At 55.0% G+C, this 26072-nt stretch overlaps 1 protein-coding gene across 1 annotated transcript in view; it reads right to left on the bottom strand.

Annotated features, from left to right (window-relative positions):
* The window catches only part of SND1 (staphylococcal nuclease and tudor domain containing 1), a 229721-nt gene that overhangs the window by 64470 nt on the left and 139179 nt on the right, over nucleotides 1-26072 (bottom strand). The window contains exons 10-12 of the mRNA XM_042466503.1: nucleotides 12411-12511; nucleotides 6533-6643; nucleotides 3541-3613 (exon numbers count right to left, since the gene is read on the bottom strand). Coding sequence (XP_042322437.1) covers nucleotides 3541-3613; nucleotides 6533-6643; nucleotides 12411-12511 — 285 coding nt within the window. The remainder of the gene's footprint in view (nucleotides 1-3540; nucleotides 3614-6532; nucleotides 6644-12410; nucleotides 12512-26072) is intronic.

Genomic DNA, 26072 nt, shown 5'->3' with positions numbered 1-26072 from the left:
CAGCCAAGGAAACTTTGACAGGAGTCCAGCTCAGCTGGACTGGGCCTAGCCAGTCCAACCCCCAGGTGGGAGGGAGAGAAGGACTGACCCCAAAACTCCTGGGACCCTTGCCCACCTCACCTCCTGCCCCAGACCCTGCTCTGGGCCCCCCAAGAAAGCCACCAGGCCCCAGATATGTGCCTCCCTAGGGCCCTTGCGAAGGCTCCTGGGGAGGTATTAACAGAGGAAGAGGAGAGGAGCAACGTGCACACATCTGCATGCACACACATCCTTCTGCCCCTGCCTTGTCCTTCCAGAACAGATGTGCTGTCAAGAAGTTAACCCAAACACAGGAGATGACAATCCGCAGCTCTGCAAAGTATGTGTGTGTGTGTGGGGGGGGGGGGGTTCCTTCTCTCAACTATTAACCACTTAAGTCTAACATATGCAAATGTGACACAGGAATAACTAATGAAGGCTACTAATTAGTGGCAATCACCATTGTGTCATGTTTGATTAACATGCAGAAAGACTATAGAGGGGGTGAAAACCCACTTCTGACAGGTGGGGAGGGGGCTCCCTTGCCTTCCCCTGTCCTCCCAATGCTTCCCCTTCCTCTCTTCCAACAAGGGCAGAGAGGCTGGGCCTGGACCCAGACCCTTAAGCAATGACAGGCGCCAACCCTGAGCGCCCCCCCCCCAAAGCAGCCACTCTGGCAATGGCACCAGGGGATCCAATGGCAGCACTGGTGCCCCCCTCCCCCCAGTGGTGCTGACAGAGCCCCCCCCCATTTGTTGGCAAGGCTCAAGAGCCACCTCCCCCATCTGTACGCCACTGGACTCCAGAACCCTCCTGATGATGTTGGGAGGGGGGTCTGGCTGCTCGCCGCTGGTCCGGCAGAAGTGGAGCAAAACAGAGAGGAGCCAGGCACTGTTCTCCTGCTAAACCTCCCCAGCGTTAATTATCTCCAAATGGAAAGGATATTATGCATAAACAGAGTGGAGAAAAGTAGAACCATAACTCTACTCTTATGTGAAGCATGGCCAATTGTGCAAAATGTATGCAAGGACTTTGTAGAAGGGTGGGAGCACATGTGTGCGTGTGCATGCGCAGGGACACTCGCTCTGTTTCTTCACGCAATTGTGGCTCTGGCAAAACTACAATGGAAGGCAGAGCATTTAAAGCAAGAAGCGAGCAAGCACAGATTTGTCTTACATGAGTTAAATTATTTAGTAAATTACTCCAGAGCAGAATTACATGCCTTGAAGAGGAGTGGGAAGAGCAGAGGCAGCCAGGCAGCCAGGCCCTTTGCCTCTGACTGGGAACGGCAGCACAGCCACTGGGAAGCTGCGCCCAACTGGCCAGGGATTCTCTCTGCAAGTCCAGAATGCCCAGGCTGGCGGCGAGGAGGATGGCAATGGCGAGGGAGGCAAGGAAAGAGGGCAGCCAGCCAGGGGGGCAGGCAGGGGCTCAGCTCCCCAGGGCCTCTTTCCCAGCGCTTCCCTCAGCCTGGCAGGGCATGGAATGTGCTCAGAAGCAAGGCACTCCTCAGCTGACAAGGAAGGCGATCGCTGCTGCAGCAGCAGCAGTCGCAGCAGTTGCAGTGGCGGCAGCACATTTAATCAGATGTCTCCAGGCACCAGGCTGGAATTAGATCACCTGCCCACGGAGTCAGTTTCAAAGCGCTTAGCCAGAGGAGCAGTATCTCTCTCATTTGCACAGCTGAGCCGCTCCAACGTAATCAAGGTGCCTTAATGAGGAGCCGCAAGAGGCCTTCAGGAGAGTCCTTCTGCCCGGGCTTGTCTGCCAAGGCAGCACTGCGCCTGGAAGATCATCTGTGGAGGGTGCCCAGAGGGGAAGGCTCTGCCACCAAGCCAGACCACCGGCTTCTGGATGCCCAGCAGAGCCCCTGACCGGTCGCCTGCCTGCCTGCCTGCCAAGGAAGCAAGGGGTCCAGGGGGACAAGAAGGACCACTGCAGAGCCTGCCTGGCTCAAGCTTCACTGGCCCCAGGGGCCCCAAGAGAAGGGCCCCAGCCCTTCTGAACAGGGGAAGGGGAAAGGGGGCCATCTTGCTCTGCCACTGAGGATAACAATCACTGCCTCACACTGGGAAACCTGAGGCTGGGCAAGGTTTGCTTACAATGGTGGAGATGCCCACTGGGCCACTGGGCCTTCTGGCCAAAGAAGGGGGTCACTCTTGCAGTGGTCTGTCATGGCCTCATGGCCTCTCCTTTTCACATCCTGACAGGTCCCCCTCTAGGGATGGGGAGCCTCTGAAGCCAGGCTCTCTGGCCGGAGGGACCAAGCCGGGGTCCAGAAAGAAAGGGCCCCGGAACCCTTCCCAGGCAATCGGAGCGAGAGCTGTCTGCCGGCCAAAGAGTCAGCGGCTGGTTCTGCCAAGGCTCAGAAGAGCGTCTGCATTGAGTAGCAACAGCCCAAACAGCATCCGGGCTCCAGGGGCTGGGCCTTAGCTTCATCGTGCGCAAAACACTCCTCGTCCGCCTGCGCATAACACATGCTTCGCAGAAAGCTGTTCTATCACCTGCTTTAAATTGTTTAATATGCTTTTAGGCTGTTTAAATTATTCCTCACTGTTTTGCATTTTTAAATTGTTTTAAATTGATTTTGTCTGTACGCTGCTTTGGGATCTTGCGATATAGTGTGTAAACATTTTAATAAATGTATCATCAAATAAGTGAGCCTCTCAGGAAGAGTCCTGGGGTCGGATCAGGCCTAAGGCCAGCATCCGTTCCCCAGTGGTCACACCAATAGCACTGAGGGTAGCCCACCGGCTGGAGGTGGGTGTGACAGCGCTGCCATCGCCCACACTCCCCTGCGTCTGGTCTGGAGGGGAAACAAAGGCACCCTGGCTCATGGACACCCATACGTCACTCTTCTATGGATCCATTCAACCTCATCCAGAGCCATCCAAGCTGGCAGCCATCACTGCATCCTGCGGCAGTGAACTCCACTCTGGGAAGAACACCTTCCTCTGATCTGTCCTAAAACTTCCACCTTCCCTGCATCTTCCCCCTCCTACACACCCTTCTTCAAGCTGAGAGGGACCCAAAGACCTTTCCTCACAGACGATCATTCAGGACAGCCCACAAAGCCACATATAGACAGACACGCACACATGCACACACACACACAGACAATACTGAGGAAAGAACAGCAAAACCTGACCCCCCCCCATCTCAGCCAGGCACCGAAGGTGCACTGCCATACCTGCCCCCTCCCTCCAATTTGGCAGTGCCAATGGTGCCAATGGTGGCAGCTGCAGAAGCCTTTTGGGCAAACCAACCTCCAAAGTGCCCGAGCCAATCTGATGCCCATGTGAACACGCGCGAGCAGACACACTTCCCATCTTTCCCTGAGCCTCTCTGGCAGCGATCACCCTTCTTGTGCCCCTTTGAAGGACTGCAGAAAGAGCGGAAAGGCTTCTCATCCAAAGACTTACCACACAGAAAAGGGTTGCTCTCACCTCTTGCCCTCTGGAGACTCTCCGCTCACCTCCCTTGCCCCTGCCCACAGCCCCAGCCCACTTTGGCCTCTCTTACCCCAGAGATGTCGGCTACCCGGTGGATTGGGACCTCCTTTTTGCTGTGCAATCCTTTGCCATTCTTTATAGCCCTGTAGGGGCAAAATGAGCCTTGATTAGAGGGGTGGGGAATGCAAGGGGGTTCACCATCCTCATTCGCCATGCCCACTGCTCACCCAATGGCAACGCCAGGCCCCATATGGTCACCCCATGGTCAAGGGGCACCTGGGGTGCTTCCTTGAGCTCAGAACATGCCCAGGCTTTGTGCAAAGCTCAGGGCCTTCGTTCTACACAGAAAAGGGGGCACTAACAGGAGGAAGGTTCAGTAAGAAACCCTGCCTTTCCTTCCACTCTTAATGGCACGAAATGGGCCAAGCACCATCCCAATTCTCATTGAGATCAGCCCCTAATGGGCTCTTAAACAAGGAACAGCCTGAAAAGCCATGGTCCGAGCAGAACAACAACCCCAGTGGTAGTGATGATTGTGGTGGGCCTTCAAGTCATTTCACTTATGGTAACTATGGGCCCGAACAGACAGGTCATAATAAAGCTGCTACGGCTCATTTTGGATGTATGCTGCTTAAATGATGTATGCATCCTAAGAGGCCGGAAGCCATGCCAAAGCCATGCTCCAGCCCTAAGGACTGGAGCACAGCTTTGGTGCCGCTTCTGGCCTCTTAAGATGCCTGTGTCATTTAAACAGCATACCCCCAAAGTGACCCGAAGCAGCTTTATTTTGACCTGTCTGTTTGGGCTCTATATCACAAGGTTTCCTTGGCAAGATTTCTTCAGGGGGTGTGAACTGCCTTCGCTGTCCCTGAGGCTGAGAGGGTGTGACTTGCCCACTCACTCCACTCCACCAGCCCCAAGCCCCAGCCCCTTCTCTTTCCTACCCACCCTGCTCTGCCCAGAGGGGCTCAGACCTCAAGAGGTAACAGGCTGCACTCCAATCACCCCGGCCCACCTGCTGTTCAATAGGCAGCCACACACTCTGCCTTGAAGACCCCTGCCCCTGCTCTGCCCCCTCCACCCCATAGCCTGGTCTGGGGACAGCTGGCAAGGCAGCAACCAAATTCTATCAACAGGCCTTGGTGGTCCAGGGAGGAGGAAGGCAAGAGACCTGTGCGTCCACTCCCCTTGCGCCACCCCTAGCCCTGCACCTCAGTTGGCCCCACACAGAGCTCCGGGGGCTCACAGAGCCATGGCCTCTGCTCAAGGGCCTCCCCAGGATTTGGGTCGGAGAGAAGCATTTCCCATTTGCCAGCAGGCTGTTCCTCCCCAGCTTGTTCCTCCTCCTGATCAGGGCCAGCTGCTAACCTTTCATGTTAACTGCATTCTCTCTTCGTCTCCCTCCTACCCCAAACCAAGGAGGAGCTGATGGTATGCCTGCCTGCCTGCCTGCTGCCTGTCTACTATAAAAGGCACCACCATCATCAGGCTCCAAGCAGCCCCCCCCCCCCCCAAGCACACACATTCCCTCTTCCTTCCAAGAGAGCCCACTCTTTCCTTTGGGTTTCTCCAGCCCTCGCCTTGGACTCTTCTGGCAGAAGAGCCTGGCCTTAATCTGCTCCTGCTGGGACGGTTTTATGGCTGCTCCCATCCTGGGGACCGATGCCATTTGTTCAATCCAGCCAAGGCTAACAAAACAAGCCCAGGGCTCCTGCCGAGGCTTTGTGGAGCAGCCATTGAGCGGGGCCACTCTGTTTTAGAGCCGGACGGACGGCTGAATTAGAGGAGAAGTGGGGTGCCTGGGGGGCAGGGACTTGGCAGGGAACCATCACAATGCCACCTCTGGCAGGTAGGCAGGCAGGCAGGCAGGCAGGCAGGAAGGAAGGAAGGAAGGAAGGAAGGGGGGGCAGAACAGTGAAGCCAGCCTGCCAGGCTTGGAGTTCTGGAAGTCCTCTGGCCCCAAAGGGCCAGGGAATGAGGTCGGGAGGTGGGGGCGATGCTCTCCTCTTTGGAAGAGGCTCACCCCCCAGCAGACCCCCCCCCTCGGTCCTCCAGCTCTGGCAACGGGAATCAGCCTGACGCTGCTGCTGCTGCTGCATTTGGCAGATTCTGTTGGAATGGCCTCATTTGCATTCTGTGCCATTTTCTTCAGAGCGAAGGAGAAGAACAGTGTTCTTATTCCAGAGGCAAACAGTGTGCAGGAAGGAGGGGCGACCAGCCGGCTAGTGAGGGAGGCCTGTGGGTGTCCGGAGAGCCCTTCCCAGAGCTGACCGCATAACTACCAGAAAGCTGGTTTCCGTCTGCCCTTGAGGTCCAGCTCAAAATCTGATTGCAAGGCACAGACCTCTGGTATTTGGCAAAGGGAGGCCACCCCATCCAAAGGCCAGACATGCCCCCTTGGAAAGGCCATCTCTACCAGGCCCTGAGAGATGGCCCCAAATGAAACCCCCCGGGGGGGGGGGGGGGCTGGAAGGGGGGACCCACCATCTCTTACATCTTTCAAGGTAGATGGGAACAAGCCCACACCTTCAGGCCCCCTTGTCTCCTGAAGCGCTTCCAACTCCCTTCTCTCTGGAACTTCCTGGGCAAGGGACCAGCAGGCCAGCACTCGGACCAGCTCTGGGGCTGGCACAGCAGCCCTCCACTCGCCCTGCTGGCAGAATGTCCACCAAGGAAGCCATGTGGTACACCTCTGGCCACCAAGGGGCTCCAGAAGCGGCACAGAGGCAGGACCCTGGGGCCAAAAGGACTCCTCTGCTTCTGCAGACACACTTAGGGCTGCTCCCTCCTGCAGCCCCATATGGGGGTCAGCTGGCCAGCTGGTCAGTTGGATAGCTGACTGGGAACTCAAGGCCTCTTCATAAAGGATAGTGGGGCTGCAGGAGGAGAAATACCCATGAGCCTCTTGTACCCCCTCTCCCAACTATAACCCACTGTGGCTACCAAACCAGGGCCTGCCCACCTTGGGCTTGCTGCCCAGCAGCGCCTTGGGCCCCATGTCCCCCCCCCCCCCCCAACTACTGGTTGTGTTAGCAGTGAGCTAACCCCCAGCCCTCACTCACCGGGCCTCGGCAGCCAGGAGCTCATCGTAGTGGGACGAACGCTGGTCATCATCCTGGCGGTAGCGGATGACAGTGGCCAGGCCTTTGCTGACCAAGGCTTCAGCAATGTTGCTGCAAGAAAAGAGAAGGGGCCATTAGCCACTGGGGTGGGGTCCAAGCATATGCTGAGGGAAGGGGACTCCATGGCCATGAGGGCTCAGTCTTCCCACAAAACTCCGTAGACAAATTGAGGGCCCTCATCACAGTCTTAGGGAGCCGGGCCATATAGGGTGGCACCCAAAACCTCCTCCAACACTGAGCCACTGGGCCACAGCAGCAGGGCCTCCGTTCAGGCTCCTCCTGACAAGCCCCCACCATCATCTCTCCTTCAAGCTGCACTAGGCCAACCTGCAAGGCTGGAGGGGAAGGGGAGGGTGCCCCTTGACTGGGCACCACTGCATGAGGGTGGACTAGGTGACCCTTGGACAGATAGAGGGAGCAGTACCAGGATCACAAGCACCCCCTCCCCACTTCTTAGGTGCCCTTTGGAAGCACCTAAGATTACCCTGCCAGGCCTCCCGGGAGATCCCAGCATAGCCACTAAGGGACTGTGTTTCCCTCTGCAAGTCACAGTATAGGTCCTAGAGTTGCAAGAGACCCCCAGGGGCCATCCAGTCCAACCCCGTTCTGCCATGCAGGCACTCTCAATCCAAGCCCTCCCTGGGACAGATGCCACCCAGCCTCTGCTTAGCCTCCAAAGAAGGAGACTCCATTACACTCTGAGGGAGAATTGTCTTCCACTGTCGAACATCTTTTATGGGCAGGAAGTCCCTCCTAATGTTTAGGTGGAACCTCTTTCCTGATAGCTGGAATCCATTGTTCCGCGTCCTATTAGAATGATGGAGTTGAAAGAGACCACAAGGGCCATCCAGTCCAACCCCGTTCTGCCATGCAGGAAATCACAATCAAGGGCATTTCCTTTTGCCACCCTAAGTGAAATTCATTTTTTTAGCTTTGGCTCAGCTTTCTAATCTATTAAGTCTTTCTCTGGAGCAGCAGAAAACAAGCTTGCTCCATCCTCCACAGGACACACCTTCAAATATTTAAACAAGGCTATCCTATCCTCCCTTAACCTTTTCGTCTCCAAGCTAAACACACCCAGCTCCCTCAGCTGCTCCTCATAGGGTTTGGTGGTTTCCAGACATGTCACCATTTTGGTGGCCCTCCTCTGGACACAATTCCAGCTTCTCAGCATGTTTTTTGAATTGTGGTGCCCAAACCTGGGCACAGGATAATTCCAGGTGAGGCCTGGCCAAAGCAGAATAGAGTGGCACTATTGATCTAGACGCCTAGGATCATATTAGCTTTTTTAGCTGCCGCATCACACTCCTGGCTCATGTTCAGCTTGTTGTTGTTATTCCTCACTTTCCCCCCAAAACGAGGGCTCCTGGGGACTTACAATTTAAAAGCAGTGCAAAACAGTTGAAAATGTACAAAGGGCAACATTAAGCTATACTCAAGATTTAAACTATTTAAAGCATTCTCCTACAAAGGATAACATGCAGCTGAACCTCTGTTAAGTAAAAACAATAGAGAACCTGCCTTCGGGGGGGGGGGAGACCCTAAGAAAGGCCCCATCCTCCTCCTTTAATGGCCGCCTCCGCCTCTGCCCCAAGTGGCTGCCCCCAACCCCCCCTTCTTTCTCAGGCTGAAGGTGGCAAAGGTCTAAGTCGACACTCACACCCAGGTCCAACCTGAGGAAAGGCAGCCTTGCCAGTCTCATGTGGTCAACATGCCTGCTTTTGCAAGCAAAAGTCTGGGACGTCAGCCATCATGTGTGCTGGGTTTCATTGCTGCTAGTTTTAATGGGGAATTTCTAGGGGTGAGTGGGGTGTGAGTAGATGGCAGCAGGGCCAGGTCAGCTCCTCTGGCTCCAGCCAGCCTGGCCTGGCTCTCCCTCATCTGACAGACCCTCCCGAGGACAGGGCATATCTAGTACCTGCTGCAAGGACCCCCTGAGAGGGAGGGTTGGCCAGGCTATGGAAAGCTCCATAAACAGGGTGAAGGACTCGATGGCAGTCAGAAGGGGCTAGCTTATCTCTGAGGCTATTGGGGAGGGGGCAGGATGCCCACCTTGCCTCTTGAGAAATAACCTGGGGGGGGGGGAGGATCCCTTCCCACAAAGGAAAGCCTTCTCCAAAGGGCCCACATGGAATAAACTGCCACTTCAGAGGCATCTGAGGAAGTCAGCTCAAGTCATGCTTCCAACCTCTCTCTTTCACTTAGTCTCAAAGGTATGGCTGCAAGATCCCTTTGCATACTGAGCTAAAGGAGTTGCAGCATAAGCTTTTGCAGATTTGGTCTACTTCCTCAGATGCAAGGAATGAACCAATGCCCAGGAAAGACCTTTACAATCATACTGTGCAAATAGCCTGGAAACACAAAACTTGTAAGGATGGTGTACCAGAAATAAAATGGGGGTTTGGTTGCCCTGAGGCCAGGCACATTCACTCAGTAAGGGCTGTTCAACAGTGGAACACACTCCCTCGGAGTGTGGTGGAGTCTCCTTCTTTGGAGGTCTTTAAGCAGAGGATGGATGGCCATCTGTCAATGGGGATGCTTTGATTTGGATTTCCTGCATGGCAGGGAGTTGGACTGGATGGCCCTTATGGTCTCTTCCAAATCTATGATTCTATGATTCAGACAGGAGCAACATTTTGCTCCAGAAAGGGACAGTGTTGCTTTTAAGTAAAGTAATACTAACAACAGCAACAACAATGGTAATAAAGGGATCATCTACAATCAGGTATTGCTGGGTGTGACTCTCTCTCTCCCGCACACAGACTCACATGCCCTGCAAACACCACGAGAAAGTATGAAGATCAGAAGCTCGCCTGGAGGCAAAACCGGGCCCACAGGAGGCTGGGGTCACTCCCAGGTGGCAAGTCCCATCCCCACACCCCTCTACCTCGGCTTGAGGCCTCCAGCTTGCCAAGTGATGCAAATGAGGTGCAGGACCCTTGGGGAGGATGAATGGGGAGGGAAGGGAAAGACCGCTGAGAATGACCCATTTCCCAGCCACGTAGCAGCAGCAGCAATGGCAGGGATGGCTGAGGCTTATCAGGAGGTTTTATGCTGATGTTCAGAAGTGGCACTTACTTGCCCAAAAGAGGCGGCAGGCAGAGGGCTCTGGCCAAGGAGATGCGGGGAGGGGGCAGCGCCACTAGCCACAGGCATGGCACTGGCAGCCAGTGCCGGGAGGAGGGGCAGTGGCCCTGACAATTGGAGTAAGGGGGTCAGTTCTAAAGTGCAGCAGAAGAAGTGCCAGGGCTGGCTGGCAAAGGAAAGAGGGTGCCAGCTTCGCTTCTTCCCAAGTTACTTGGGGGACCAGCCTCGGGTGGTCAGCACCATCACCAAGCAATTCTGTGGAGGAGGCAGCATGGGCCAGAGTGCTGATGCTTTGGATGGCAGTGCCCAGTCACTGAGGGGGGGCACACACAGGATGCACATGCACAAGCCAGGGCTCCTTCTCCTCCACCCACCAAAAAAGGCTTGGACCCCCCTCCCAACACCGTATCTCTACAGAGCAAGGGGGTTCCTCATTCACTAACAGCCTCAAGTCCTACTCAGGGGGGGCCTCAGCTTTTCCACATCCAAAACCTTCTTTGGTCACCCCCCCCCCCCCAAATAAAAACACCCCTTGTCCTTCTCTTCTGCCTCTGGGCATCTGCCTGGGTGGAAGCAAAGCTGCCAGTCGGCAATATTGGTGGCCAGAACTAGGGATGCCCCTGCCCCTCCCCCATGTCACTCCTGGCAGAGCCAGCGTATCTAACAGGCATGGAATTGCTGGTTTTGCCATTCGCAGTGGAGTGACCGGGGGAAGCACGGCACGTGGAACATGCCTAGCACCCTCCATGAGCTGAGCGGGGGGAGAAGGAGAACAAGGAAGCCCATGGTCACTGGAGGCCCAGGGCTCCACAACCCATTGGTGGTGGTGGTGGTGGGGGGGTGGCGGACACAGACAGTTTAGGAAGCTGCCCCTGTGCTTGCCCAAGATGGATGGACCACTCAGGGACCCCTGGGCAAGAACAAGCAGGGAGCTCACTCCCACGTCTCCCCTCTGCAGCCATCAAAACCTGCCTTCCAAGACCTGCCTTTGGGCACCAAAGGCTTCCCCCCACCACACTCATGGCTATCTTCCAGAAGGGCTGGAAGCTGGAGGTCGGGGGCTCTGGGGGCCACTGTGCCCAGCATCTTCCTCTCCTCCCAACATGGCCACCCAGTTGTCCTCAGAAAGATGCTCCCAGGGGGGAGAGCACCCTCCACCCCAGACCCCTGCAAGCGCAATTGAGATGCAGAGGTCAAGCACCGCCTGCTTTCTCAGCCACCCAAGATGCTTGGCAAAGGCTGCCAGGGCAGTGCATGGGATGCTTGAGCCAGGTGCCCCCCTTTCCCCTGCACATGCGCAGAGTCTGCCCTGGCACCAAGTGCAGAGCACAAAGGCAGCCTTTGGACTGCTTAGGGCTCCTCTGACAGGCCAGTGGAGCAGCTATTGCTGCCTGAAGTCTTGTGGCAAGTGCAGCAGCAGCCCAATCCACCCCATGCATGCACATGCACACACCCCCAAACACACAAACATGAAGCAGGCAGCTTTGAAGAGAGATCACTATGCAGGCATCTGGCAGGCTGGGTTTTGGGGATGCAGGAGCACACCAGGGGCCGAAATGTGTTTCTGAGGGCAGGGGGAGGGGGAGACACATGCACATACATATACACATAAACATGCCCATCTCGCTTCCAGGACCTTCCTAGGGATCCATTGCCCATTTAGGGCCATTCTGGGAAATGGGGGTGGGACAGGGAGAGACACTATGTTCTGGACACATTCCACACGTGCATTTATCCAAATCATCTGTAAGGTCAGCCCCTCCAAGACTTGCCTGGGGGCCACCCTGTCCATGCCCAAAGCCAGGAAGCAACAAAGAGGGGAATGTCCCCCTTTGTGGGCACCCCAGCCTGTGTTTCCTGGGCATGAGGACAGAGAAGGAACTGCCCAAAGCCCTAGAGCATCGCAGTAGCCCCCTGAAGTCACCACAGGGCCTCCCTTGCCCCACATGTGCTTCCAGGACCTCTGGATGATGCTCACTAGCAATACATGAGCTGAGAAGAGACTTGCGCCTCCTAAAACATGGAGAGAGAGAAGGTGGAGGGGCACTGGTTCTTTGTAAAATACATATAATACAAACATAAACAGTTTGGGAGCTGCAGTTCCAGGCAAGGGCCAACTAAGATCCCAAGAGCCAGGTGGCCCTCGCTCCCCAACAGCCCCACCCAGGGAGGCCTCCCCAGGTCTGCATGGCCCCCTTGGCAGCAGGGACCCCTTGCCCACTTTGCTCTTCACTGGCCTTGAGGTCAAGGCCTCTGCCTCCGTCCAACTGGCCCAGTCTCAGTTGACCAGGGGGTGCTCTGGAGGGGAGGGGGAAGAAGGAGGAGGAACCTGGCCCCACATTTCACCCCCAGAGCAGCCCCCATAGCCCCCTTGCCAGAGTGAAGCCCCCACAACTCGGCTCCTGTCATGCCACTCTGAGAGCAAAGGTTATTCTCCCAGCTAAACCTCTGATGAAAGGAGACTGGGGAGGGAGAGCAAGAGAAAGGCCGGGAGATTGAGGCTGCACTCATAGGGGGGCAGTAGCAGCCCACAAGTCCCCCAAGACAGACAGACAGGAGGCAGGAAGGACAGAAGGCCAAGGCAAGGACTATCCTGCGCTGCCAAGCCCCTGACTGCTCAGCTCAGCTTGGCCAGTTTGCACTTGGCCCTGTCACGGGGGGGGGGGGGGCTGAGGAAAAGACCCCCGGGGAGCCATGGGACCTTCCAGCCCCACCCAAGACCAATACTCACATGCCACCGATGGTGACTGTGGCACAGGTGCGCTCAGAGAAGGCGGGGACCGTGTCCGTGGCGCTGCTGGCTGGCCGAATGTAGTCTACCGTGACGTTCACCTGAAAGGGAAAACACGCAGGTTGGGGAGCTGCCCTGAAGGCCAGCAAGGCATGGAATAACTTTTAGGGCTTTATAGCTCAAAACCAGCACTTTTGATTCTGCACGGAAATGGACCAGCAGCCAATGGAGCTGTCGCAACAAGGGAGTTGTGTGTTCCCAGTGATCAGCCTGGCTGCAGCGCTTTGGGCCAAATGAAGTTTCTGAGCCTATTTCCAAGGCAGCCCCAGGTAAAGCGCATTACGGGGATCCAAACAGGATGTAACCAAGGCAGGTGCTTCCAGGGCCAGACCCAGAGGCCTGGGAATCGCAGCCAAGCAGCACCCAGAGGCCAGCCAGCCAGCCAGCCAGGGACGGGTGCTTAGGAGAAGGGACATTCAGCGCACCAGCGGGAAAAGCATCCCTCCCCAATGACCCTGCTTGGCACCAGGGGATTGGCTTGGCCACCCCACCACAAATAAATAAATAAGTAAGGGGCAACGGGGGAAGGAAAAAATAGAGCCACATATGAGGAAGGGCCCAAGAAATGCCTGGAGGGTTTTGCCAGGAAAAAGAGGAACGGCAGGAAGTTTTCTAAAAGCCTTTATGTCTCACAAGGCTAAGGAATGGCCATTCGTGGCCATTTGTCCTGCAAGGTCAGAGGAGAGGGTAGCAGCTTCCAAGCTCAGGAGGCATTGGTGCCAGCCTCTCCCGCCCCCACCTCCAGTCAAACAAATATTTCTGCAAAGGTAGCATCGGAGCCTCCAGCGTGAGGCCATCAGAAAGCAGGGAAGGGATGCTGGCCTTTTGCCCACAGAAAGAAACAGACAGACAGACAGACAGACAGAAGGATGGCTGAGACATTGCTATCGCTGCCACTGCAGGCAAGGGGTCTTCTCTGCCCCCCCCCCACTTGCCCCAAAAGAGTCCCCCGCCATCCCCTGACAACTTACCCACCTTGACTCCAGCCACTTTTGCTCCATTCCAAGAGTCAAGGGGGAGTGGAAAGAGCCTTGCCCTGGCTGCACCCGTTGGCATGGGGAACAAGTGCGCAGAGGCCCCACAAAGAGGCAGGAAAATATTGCCGTGGGCTAGAACGAACCCAAACCCCCAGCGCCCCTCAACTAGCCAACAAGGGCCACGGGGGTCCCAATGGACCAGAGACTTTACATGCCCTGTCCAGGCACACCTGGCTTTGTGCCCCTCAATGCACAGTGTCCGTGGTTTCTTCCATCTGGAAGGTGCCCCTTCTGGCAAGGCAAGTCAACAGTGGCCAGCACACGAGAAGAACCATACTGGGGCAGTGTCATAAGAGCAGCCTTCCTGAGGGGCCACTCAGGGTCCCAGTGGATGGACTGGGTGGAGGTATGAGCTGGAGGAAACTGAAATGGCTGCCAGGCCAGGAGGAGAGATGACACCTTCACCCCTGTCTGGAGGCACTGCAGGGCAGAAGAAAGGACGCCAATTGCCACCCTCCACCCAGGGTCCAGCAAAAGCCTCCCACCTTTTGTGACCCCTTCCTATACTACAACTCCCTGACACTGGCCACAGCAGACCCCACTGGCCTCCCCTAAGGAAAAGGGCCAAGTGGCACCAATCCCCTGTGCCCCTTCCCCACCTTAGTGGCATTCCTAACTCAGGCTGAGGGTTCGCTTCAGTCCCCCCAAAGCAGCTGCAAGTTCCCTTTCCTTCAGCTTACTGGAAACCCTGCAAATATGTTCAGGAAACAGAAAGGAAAGATGCATCACGTGTGCATGAGTTAGCCTTAATTTGTACCGTGTGCCTCATTATCCCTTCTTCTTCTTGGTGCAGAACGCCATTGGCCTGATTCTCCAAGGGTTTCCCAATGGAGGCAGTGGTGACAGCAGCCAAGAGGAACCACCAGCGCCAGCCAAGGCAGTAATGGATGGGGAGGGAGGCCTTCATTGTTCCCAACTCTTTGGCTTTCCCCAAGGGAAAGGGGGAGGTGGGCAGCCCCTCTGGAACATTGACAGACAGACCCAAGGCCCACACCCAGCTTCTGTCCTTCTGCCCTGAGTGCCATTCACCATGCCTCTGGGGCAAGGAACGGCCAGTGCTGGCTTCAGAACCTCCAAGGCCAGGCACCATTTCAATGCTGGGGGGCAAGATTATCTGGGTTGTGGGCGGTGAAGTGTGGAGATCACTTATTCTGCTCCAGCAAATCTATTGTGTATTACAGACTGGTTTCTATGGCTTCTGGTTTACTGGTTCTTGGCAACTGCTGTGTTTTCTATTGATTCCAAAGGGCCTTGACTGTGTGGCCTTTACTGTCACTGCCCACCTGCCTTGCAGCAATGAAGGGCATCCTAGACTCGAAATCAATGAGCCTAGGACCGTCTCCTTTTGCCTGGGGAAGCCTGGGGTCTCCTCCCCACACCTGTGGCCAGCAGCCCCCAGCAGAGCCCTCTCCTCCACCACGTGGGGCTGCCTTTGCCAGTCATGGCCTCCAGCCTTCAGAGGCTCCTGCAGAGCTGCCACCTCTTGTGAAAGGGGAGCTGGGGGGACAGAAAGAGGGGCAGGAGCAAGACGGCAGGAAGGTCACCATGGGAAAACCAGGGCCTCAAGGCACGACAGCACCTTGGAGCAGGGGACTTGGCCTCCTATTCCTCCTGCAGGCCTTGCTATCCATCTGCGCACGCGCGCACACACACACACACACACGGCTGGCGACCCCCTTCTCAGGACATGTGTCACTCTCAAGCTCTTTCTGGGGAGCAGGGGAAGCAGCATTGGCCTGGCGACTCCAGAGCTGCTTCCAATTAGGGCTCCTCCGGCTGGACAGACCCTCCCAGGCAGGCTTCCAGGACCCAGTGCCCACTGCAGGGGAGACAGCAGCACCCCCAGCTGGGTCCACCATTTTACTCAACATTGGAGCCTGACGGCCAGACATGGCCCCCTCCCCTCCTGCCCACTGGGACATTCCCACAGTACAGCTCTCCGGACAGGATGCCCTCAGGACAATGTGAGCCCTTGGACCCCACAAGCAACCTCCGCCTGGCAGCCACATGCCAGGTAAGCAACTCCCTCCCTACTACTCAGCACTTTCAAGGCCCCTTAAATATTTCATGGAGGAAAACACACTGCAGGAGAAACACTAGGTATGCACTTGAATGCCTGAGGGACCCACAGGGGCTCCCAGCCCTCCCGCCTGCCCCACTCTCTGCCCCTCTCTATTCAATGCAGAGGCTGCCAAAAGGCAAGGAGAGGGAAGACAATGCAGTCCTCCTCCGAAGGAGTCACAAGCAGCTTGGGCCCCCAGCAAAGCATTCCAGACCGTCCTGTGTTTCCCCAGCTGCCTCCCATGCGCATGTGCTGGGAAGGGGCCACTGGCCCAAGACTTGTGGTCCCCAGGCCTCCTGCGGTCAAGCCCAAGACTTTGTTAATGGAAGACAGCTTGATACGAGTGGCCTTTCAGTGGCTAAGGGGCAGCGCTGGTGCTGGTCTGCTTTATGAGCCCAAAGCTCTTCTCATCTGTTTAGGATGAACAGGAAGAGACCCAGAAAGAACCACCCTCCATCCATCTTGCCCATCCACTGCCAAGGCACAGGAGTCCTGCCAGCTGGAACCAAATGAGAAAGATGCCCGCTCAGTGATGGAGGGAGCAAGATGCAGCACTTTGCCCAGCGGCTTCCAGATCACACATGAATGACAAGTGAAGCAGGAAACAAGGCTGAAGTGGAAATCTACACAGCTCAGGAGAGAAGGGTTTACATATAGACACACACACTAGAGGAAAACCACTCTCATTATTTGCGTAAGTTACAAGCATAACAGTGCATTGCCTTGCCAACTGTCAGGAAGTTTGCAGACTGTCAGTGACAACAGAAAATTGCCTACCAATAAAGACAAAAACTGTGTGGTGCATGCGGTTGCACAGAACATCAGCCGTGGTGGCGGTAATGGCAGCCAAGGGTGCTCTAGAGGGGGGTGGCAGTGGCCCTGCGCCTCCTTCAAGCTGCCTCCACCAGAATGGTGCAGAGCGACCCAGTGGACCTGCAGCCACAGCGTCCAAGCAGAGCCGGATCAAGGGCTTCCCGGTCTCCCTCCTGGGCACTCACTTCTTCCGACTCTCATGAAAGCGGGGCTGGAGAGACCCTCTTGACCGTGGGCAGGATGGTCATCTGCCTATCTGTCCAAGCCAAGAGAAGCAGCAGAGTCTAAGTGGCTTCAGCTTCAGAGAGATTCTTGGGGGGGGGGGATGCCGGGGAGGAGGACAGGACCACTTTGGGCCCGTCTTGGATGAAAGAATAGAGGGCATGCTTATCTAATTTGCAAGTAACACCAAATTAGGAGGAGTAGCTAATACCTCAGAGGACAGGATCAAAATTTAAAATGACTTGAATAGGTTAGAAAGCGGGGCCAAAACTAACAAAACAATTTTTTTGAACAAAAAAGTGAAATGCACAGATTGAGGTATACCTACCTTACCAAGACTCCATGTGAAAGGAATCTAGGAGTCCTAGTAGACCACAAGTTGAACATGAGTCAACAGTGTGATGCAGCAGCTAAAAAGGCCAATACAATTCTAGGTTGCATCAATAGAAGTATAGTGTCTAGATCAAGGGAAGTTATAGTGCCACTGTATTCTGCTTTGGTCAGGCCCCACCTGGACTACTCTGTCCAGTTCTGGGCACCACCATTCAAAAAGGAGGTTGAGAAACTGGAGCGTTTCCAGAGGAGGGCGACTGAAATGGTGAAGGGTCTGGAAAACATGAAGTGCCCAGAGCTGGATACAGGATTATTCCAGGTAAGGCCTGACCAAAGCAGATGAGTGGCACTATTACATGATAGTGTAACCCTATATCTGTGCATTTCATTCCCTGTTTAAAAGTTTGAAAGGGTGTCCTATTGAAGAAAGAGCCAACTTGTCTTCTGCTGTTCCAGAAACCAGGATCCAGAGCAAGGGCTTCAAGCTACAGGAAGAGATTCCCTCTCAAGATTAGGAGGAACCTCCTGAAGGTAAGAGCTATCCAACAGCGGAAGACACTGCTGCCTCAATGGAGGGTCTCAGTGGCTTCTCCCTCTTTGGAGGTTGTAAGCAGAGCCTGGATGGCCATCTGCCATAGGGAGGGCTTTGATGGGGAGTTCCTGCAGGGCAGAAGAAGGGGGCTGGACTTTATCAAGCTCTAAACTAAAGAACTTTACTAAAAGCAAATACACTTGAAGTACCTGCATTCTACTAACCAATGAAAGGTTTAGGTATAAGAGAGAGCCGCATCCGGTTGGGTTGAGAACAAAGAAGAGAAAAAAGATAGAAGAGAGGGAACTGTTATATGACCACCGACCCTAGATGTTTCCTGGATCACATGGTCTGGTTGCTAAGATACATAAAGTGTTTAGGACCATGCATTGCAATAGATAGGTGAGCAATGGAGAAACCTGGGGCGGCAGGCGGGGGGGGGGGGGCTATACCATCTATAATCCCCAATTGCTCTAATTGCAATGAAGGGGCTGTATGTAAGAGCGAGCGTGCTTGATTTCCCAACAAGAACACCTGCAGAGGTGAGGGAAGGGGGAGTGGGAAATTGCAAGGGACCCTTCCGGGGGCTCAGCTGCAAGCATGGCTCTGCCTCAGTGGCTTTCTAGCGAGAGGCTGGATTGGCCTGGCAACTGGGCAGAGCTCAGAGGGATCTGGGGCTCCCAGCCGTTCAGTGCCAACAGCCCCATCTGCACACTTCTGGGGTGATCTTTTGCATGAAACACCATTTCTGCTCCATTCCAGTTCCCACTCACAACATGCTCAAAGACACCCTGCTCCTTCTTCCAGGCGCTTGGGGGACAGAGAGAAACCCCGGGAGGCCTGACAGGCTCTTCCCTGCATTCCTTCTGGTGGCACCACTGGTGGCCAGAGGAGGCACGAGGGCCGGGCCAGGGCTGGACTGTGGCCAGAGAAAGGCTAGCAAGTCAGCCCAGCCTCCCATAGAGATTCCCTTCACCGGCTGCTGTGGACGAACCATCCATCACCTGGCCATCAAGGGAAGGGAGGCACGGCCAGGCCGAGCTGTCCAATAAAGAAAACCCATAAAGCCCCCCCCCCCCAGAGAGAAAGCCTACTGACTGGCAGTGCCCAGACCCCCTCTGTTTCCTCCTGTCCATCTACACCAGTGGATCCCACCCTTCCTCAGAGGGCTCAGCCCTGGAGAATAGGATGCCTGCCTCGTGGGCCTCTCCAGCTGATCCCATCTAGCTCTCACCAAATCCAGGCCCCTGTGGCACGTTCTCCCAGGACTGCATGTGCGCACGCTCACACAGAGCACTGCCATGAGGAAATGTGCAAGCACCAGGAGGGTGCCCAATGCCCACCAACTGGTTCACAGGCCCCTGGATGGGGAAGAGGAGCGTCATAACCCGATACACATACACAGCCTTCTTGGCAGCACCACTGTACAACCGCCAGCTCTGCAGGGAAGGGAGCCTGGCTGTGCTGGGAAGGAGGGACATGTGCGGCCCCTCCCAGCCCCCCAGTGCCCTCCTGAGCCCAAGGAGGAAGGGAAGGACTTTGCCCATGCACCCTCCTGCTCCAGACACACTGCTGTTTCTGCTTCAGTGGCATCAGGAGGGAAGCAGGGAGGCAGCCCGACCCACGGACCGGCCACATTTGCCTCTCCCACCTCCTTCTTCCTGACTTGTGCGTCAAAATCCCTGGGAAGGGAGGAGGGAGGGGCAGGAGGGGGGCTTCAGGTGCCCCCACATCCCAGCCCCTCCCCAAAGGCAGTGGGTCAGAGGAGCCCAAGCCCCGGTGGGCAAGCATGTGCCTGTGTGCATGCCTCTGGGCCTGAAGGAGAAGGGCCATGTGTGGGCACCTGCCAGTCCTCCATGGCCCTGTCTGCTCCCCCCCCCACACACACACACAAACTTTCCAGCATGTGTCAGAAGGATGGCTGGGGGGCCACGGAGTCTGCTGTGACCCAAAGTTGCAGGTGCTTGTTTGTCCTGGACTGCAGCCAGCACACCCACACTATGCCAATAAGAATGGCTAAGCACAGCAAGTGGAAGCAGTCCACAGACCTTGCAAGGAGTAAGCGTGAGAGCAGTCCAAAAGCCAAGCCAAAGTCAGGATACCAGAAGTCAGAGCAGTCCAAAAGCCAAGCCGAAGTCAGGCTACCGCGAGTCAGAGTAGTCAAATCAGTCCAGGGTCAAAGCAGCAAGAAGATAACAAAGGTCCAGTCTGTTCCGAGGTCAAAGCAACAAGGAGTCAAGATACAAGGAGCCAGTGCCAGCAGTAATCACACCAAAGGATCATGCAATAAACTCTGGCCCTGAGTGGAGGCCTCTCTCCAGCTTAAGTAAGGGAAACTCTCCCCCTGCCACCTGAGGCTGGTTAGCTAATTGCCTCTCTGCAATCCTCCTGGATCTGCACCTGCAAGCACTCTCAGCCCTTCTCTCTTTGTAAGTAGGCTCATCCAGGCAAGCTTCCTCCCCAGAGTCACCACTAGGCTGTGGCACCACAGGAGGCATCTCCCTAGCACTAGGACCTGGTTGGGCCTCCTCCTCTGGGGCTGGGACCTGGCAGAGCAGGATTACCACCTGGTGTAGCCTCAATTAGCTCTTGCTCTGGAGGAGGCTTGTCCTCCTCCTCTTCCTCCGAGAGCTGTTCTTGCCTGGCCGTGACATTGTTGGCTTGCGAGTCACGTCTTCTGGAAGCCACAGGGAGGGAGGGAGCGAATGGCCCCCGCTCGGCCAAAGGGCTCACTGGCCTGCCCACCCCAAGGCCGCCATGCTTTATGGACCAACGACAGCAGCAGCAACAACAGCAGTGGCGGCGGTCAAGGTAGTTGGGGGAAACAAATGAGGCCTGTTTAGAGGCCAGCCAACTCCCTATAAAACCAGCGCTCCATAAAACTTCATACTGCTTTGATGAAAGGGCCAGACAGACTATCCATCACGTTTGCTCCACTGCCCACCGCTCTTGGTTCCTCTCTGGGAAACCAGCACCCAAGGCACCAGGGGCTGGCCGTGGACCCCTCCCTTCCAGAGATTCGGTGCCAGGAGGGCAACTGGATTTCCTCATTGCTCCTCTCTGTTTCGAAGCCAGACCCCTGTCCCATTTGGCCCACTGGGTGCTCCAAAGAGGAAATGATCCATGCAGGTGCCTCTCCCAAGCGCAGGTGGCCCAGGAAAGGTATCCAGCTCCATTCCAGAGCAGGGATCAGAGAGGGTGAAGCAAGAGAGATAGAGGAGGCTCCTAGCCAAGCCCCCTGGGCCAGGAGGAGGGAGAAACAGGGAGCCAGACTCTCCTCTCTCTGTTGGCCATGGAAACCCACTGGGTGACCCTGGGCAAGGCACAGTCTCTCAGTCTCAGAGGAAGGCAAAAGCAACACCAGCACACCCTGGAACAAACCCCGCCAAGAAAACCCTGTGGTAGAGTCACAGTTAGACCACTGGCCAATGGGGGAAGCAGCAAACCTCTGGGTGCCCTGCAGGAAAGACAGGAAAGAAGGAAGGAAGGAAGGAAGGAAGGAAGGAAGGAAGGGGGCTAGGACAGCAAACACACTTGCCCCATTAAAGGCTAGGGAGGGAGACCCATGGAGGCCTTTCCTAGGGTCAACTCTCACTGTCCCATTCGGCCCGTCAGTCTTCCTGCTTTCCCCAAATAAAGAGGTCAAAGGTCCCTGCCCCAAGGAGCTCACAATGTGAAAGGAAAAAGGCCCAGAGAAGAGCTGCCAGAGATGGGGGGGGGGAGCCCCAGAAGAACTGAGGGGCAGGAAGAGGATGACCAAGCTGAACACCCCCCACCCACTGCCTGCCTGGCCAGGCAAAGCCTTGCCGTTGGTAGCCCACTGCTAGACCACCGCAATGTGCGCCACATGGGTCTCCCCTGGCACCTAGTTGGGAAGGTGAGGCTGGAAGAGAAGGTGTGCCGAGCTAGCGGCTCATGGCACCTGGGACAAAGGGGGGCACTGAGCCACATTCCAAATTTTGTTGTTGAGCCACAAAGCCCTAAATATCTCAGCTCCCCTGCACATGTCCAAGTTGGCCACGGGGCCACCAGGGAAGCAGAGACTCCCTGGTGGTGGCGCCTCTTCCCCATGAAGTCAGGAAAGGCAGGACTGCGTTCCTCTTCCATGGTCTCTGCAAAATGCATCTGTTTGTCTGCTCAGGGATTCCTCCCCAGCTACTCGTCTCACTGCTTTCTGTTGGTTTGACTGACAGGTTCTCTTAGTAATTTTACATTTTCAAAATGTACCCTCTTCCTACCTACAACTATTATGGGCCACTGGGAGAGCTGACAATATCAAGCAGTGTGCAAGTGAGGCGGACAAGCGGCACCCTCTTTACAGGCAGAACGCAGAGGCCTCTGAGGCCCAGGCCTTTGGGCACCTGGTGGCCTTGAAGCACCACCTGACCTCTTCGCCGGCCGAGCGGGTGCCTCACTCCGGCCATCTGAGGGGAAGAGGGAGCCAGGGGCAATTGGGCCGGGTTAGGCCCAGAAGAGGCAGCCAGGAAGAGAACAAGCGAGTGCATGAGAGAGCGTATGAACGGGCAGCGCAGGGGAGCGCGGGCAAGGACAAACCGCCCTGGCTCTGCCTGTCATGTCCAATCAGGAGGCAGCTCCAACCTCCAGGGACGGTTTTGATCATTAACGTAAAGGACTTTTTCATCGCTTAACTCAATCAAATTAATCTGAAGTGAAAAACGTGGTGCTGACAAAGGAAATATTTATAAAGCAAGTTCTGAGACATCAAAGGCGGCTGAGAGCTGGACTCCCAAGGCTGCCTCCATCGAAAAACGCAGAGAGAGGCGGAGGCGGCAGGAAGGGTGGGCCTTGGTGCCAGGGGTGGGCGGCGCACCTGGCAAGGTCACGGGGGATCCGAAGGCAAAGGGGGGCACCGCATCGCCACTCCTGGCCAATCCCCCCAAATCCTCCCTTCCAGCAGGAGCTAGAGGAGAGGCAGCACCCGGTGGTCACTCAGCAGAATGGCCCCCTGTGACCGAGCTGAGTGGCCGCTACAGCCATGGGGTAATGTCATGTCCTGATATTGCCCACCAGCAGCTACCACCTCCAATGATGTGCCCTGCAAGGAGGGACTGAATGGGGTGGGGCACCAAAGGGCAGCACTCCCTGCCTCTGCCAGTGGATGTGTGGGTCAGCTCCTCTTGCTCCCCCTCCAAGAAGGGAACAACTTCAGAGGCCCTCTCCCTCTGCAGCCCAGCCACCACTGAGGCCTGGCTAAAAGGACACTGACCAGAACAGAGGCCAAAGTGGAACATGTGGGGCTGTCTACTCCTCCCCCCTCTCAATATTATTATAATTTTATAATTTTCCTATTTCCCGCCTCTCTCTGCGGATCGAGGAGGGATCCCAACAATATCAGCAATACAGTGTACAAAATACACAACAGATTAAAAACATCATCACATAACCACAGCATACAATACAATACAATACAATACTAGTCAATGCTAGACTGCCAGCAATATTACAGTAGGGGAAACAGTGCATCTGATTCATCTGTTTTTCCATATAATCTAAATGGGGTGGGAATCTTCCCTATAGCAGGTCGGGTTGATATGCCCGCTTCTTAAAGGCTTCTAATGATGTAATGAGACGGATCTCTTCTGACAAGCTGTTCCACAATTTTGGGACCGCGGCTGTAAATGCTTTTTGGGAAGTAGTGGCCAATCTGGGTTTTTTTGTATTCCAGCAGCTTCTTCCCTGAAGTCCTGAGTGTGTGGGGAGGATTGTGTAGGGAGAGGCGTTCCCTTAAGTAACTCAGGCCTGAGCCATGTAGGGCTTTAAAGGTGACAACCAACACTTTGTATTGCGCCCGGAAGCTAATCGGTAGCCAGTGTAAAGATTTTAGTATTGGTGAAATATGGTCCGATCTTGATGTTCCCGTGACCAATCTGGCTGCAGCATTTTGAATGAACTGAAGCTTCCGAACTTGGTACAAAGGTAGCCCCATGTAGAGCGCATTGCAGAAATCTAAACGAGAGGTTACCAGTGCATAAACCACTGCTTCAAGGTCTCTCCGAGCCAGGGAGGGCCGCAGATGGCATATCAACCGAAGTTGGTACCAAGCACTCCTGGCCACTGCCTCCACATGCGATGTTAACTGTAGAGATGAGTCCAGGAGCACTCCCAAACTGCGGACTTTGTCCTTTAGGGGAAGTGTGACCCCGTCCAGGACAGGTTGACAAATCTCCCCACCCGGCCCAGGGGTTCCTATTGCAAGTACCTCCGTTTTCTCTGGATTCAACCTGGGCTTGTTTTCCTTCATCCAGCCCATTACCGACCCAAGACAGGCATTTAGAGGAGAGATGCCATCCTTGGTCACTGTGGCAGTCGGGGACACGGAGAGATGGAGTTGGGTCTAGATATTCGGCTTCATCCAAGACTGCCTGGAGTTGGAAGGCAACTGCCTTCTTGATCACCTTGCCCAAAAATGGTAACAAAGAGACTGGCCTGTAGTTGTTTCTAATCAGGGGATCAAGGGAGGGTTTTTTTCAAGAGTGGTTTAACCACTACTTGTTTAAGTTTAGATGGAAATATCCCCTCCCTGAGAGATGCATTAATGATGATTTGAAGTGAAGTTACTACTGCATCCCCTCCCTGGACGGTCAGCCAAGATGGGCAGGGATCTAGAGAGCAAGTCGTCTTCCTTACGCTTCCAAGCAGCTTGTCCACTTCATCAGTATTCACAAGCTCAAAGTGATCCAGTCTAACACCGTTCACGGAGTCACTGGACGCCTCTCTTATAGTTTCTCTTGTAATATTGGCATTGAGATGGACAGGTTGCTTACCTGTAACAGTATTTCTTTGAGTGGTCATCTGCGAATACATACAAATGGGTTTCACTGCGCCTGCGCAGTGCTGTTCGGAAACTTCTAGAATCACTGGGCAAAGTACACTTTGCAACATATAGAAACTTTTTGGCGGTAACCCCGCCCCCCTCCTATAAAGCCCCGGTTCCTGCTCTTTTCCCCAGTTCCAAAATTTTTCCACCAAGTAGGCGATGTAAGACGGAGCCAAAGTGAGCAGGATACCGAGGGGAGGAAGGGCGGGATTTGTATGAATTCGCAGATGACCACCTGAAGAAATACTGTTACAGGTGAGCAACCTGTCCTCCTTCTTTGTGGTCTCGGCGAATCATACAAATGGGTTTAGACTGACAAATTTAGGTCAGCGGCGGAGGGAGTGTCCTGAACCCAAGCTAGGTTAACAATTGTTTTTATTCACATAATAAACCTTGAATCAGTCCAAACATGGGTCAGTCATTTTTTGTTACCTGAGGGATATCTACACAGTGTAGCATAAGGTAACCATAACAACAACACAGGTAATACAATACCTGAAAGGTAAAAACCCAGGCATATCTATACAGAAGGAACACCAAACATTGTCAGTGCCAAGACATAGTCAAGAATTGAAATGCACAAACAGCATAGCAGAACAGTGCAATAAATGTACAATTGATCAACAATACGGTCAATGCAATCCCGAGACCAACACTGCCCTCCCAAAGGCTGCATCCCGTTTGGACCTGGTGTCCAGCCTATAGTGCTTAATAAAAGTCAAGGGCTGGGACCAGACAGCAGCCTTACATATGTCCTCCAAAGAAATTCCTGCAAGGAAGGCAGAGGATGCTGCTACCGCCCTGGTCGCATGCGAGCGTACCCTGGCTGGAGTCGGTTTGCCCGACAGTTCATAGCAGAGATGGATGGTGTTTGCCACCCACTTCGACAGTCTCTGAGACGACACTGGTAGTCCTTTTCTAGGTTCCGAACAGCATTGAAAAAGTCTTTCGGAACGACTCGAACCCACCGTCCTGTCCAGATAGAAAGCCAAAGCTCTCCGAACGTCCAGCATATGCAAGCTGCATTCCTCAGCAGTGGACAGGTTCGAGGCCAGGGTAGGCAAAACAATGTCCTGACACATGTGGAAAAGTGAAACCACCTTAGGAAGGAAGGTGATATCGGTACGGAGCACCACCTTGTCTCTGTGGAACCGGAGGAAGGGTTCGTCCCTCCGTAAGGCACAAAGTTCCCCAGCCCGACGGGCAGAAGTGATGGCCGCAAGGAAGGCAGTCTTCCAAGTCAATAGTCTCAGGTCCGTTGTGGCCAAGGGTTCAAAGGGTTTGGACTGGAGTGCGGACAGTACAACGTCCAAGCTCCAAGCCGGAGCAGGGGCCGAAACCTGGGGGTGAAGGTTATTACAACCTCTTAAAAAGTTCTTAACAAGAGGGTCCCTGAAAAAGGAAGGTAAACCATCATATTGAAAATAGGAACAAATAGCAGAAAGATAACATTTAACAGACGTGAGGCACAACCCTGCGTCCACCAATGACATCAGGAACTCCAGCACCACCGGTACCGTGACTCGGTGTGGTGGCAGGTCCCTCTCATCAAGGAAGTGAAGAAACCTTCTCCACTTGGAGACGTAGGACCTCTGGGTCGCAGGCCTCTGCGCAGCACGGATCACCCTCTGCACCAATGGTGGGAGCGATGTCAGCGGCGGAGCCTCCACGCCACCATCGGTAGCGTGTCGATGTCTGGGTGTCGGACTCTCCCGTCTTGGAGAGTGAGGAGGTCTGGTCGCGGCTCCAGCCGGAGAAACTCGTC

The sequence above is a fragment of the Sceloporus undulatus genome, chromosome 5 (assembly GCF_019175285.1).
Source record: "Sceloporus undulatus isolate JIND9_A2432 ecotype Alabama chromosome 5, SceUnd_v1.1, whole genome shotgun sequence".
Classification (NCBI taxonomy): Eukaryota; Metazoa; Chordata; class Lepidosauria; order Squamata; family Phrynosomatidae; genus Sceloporus; species Sceloporus undulatus.
This window is presented reverse-complemented; position numbering and strand designations above follow the sequence as displayed.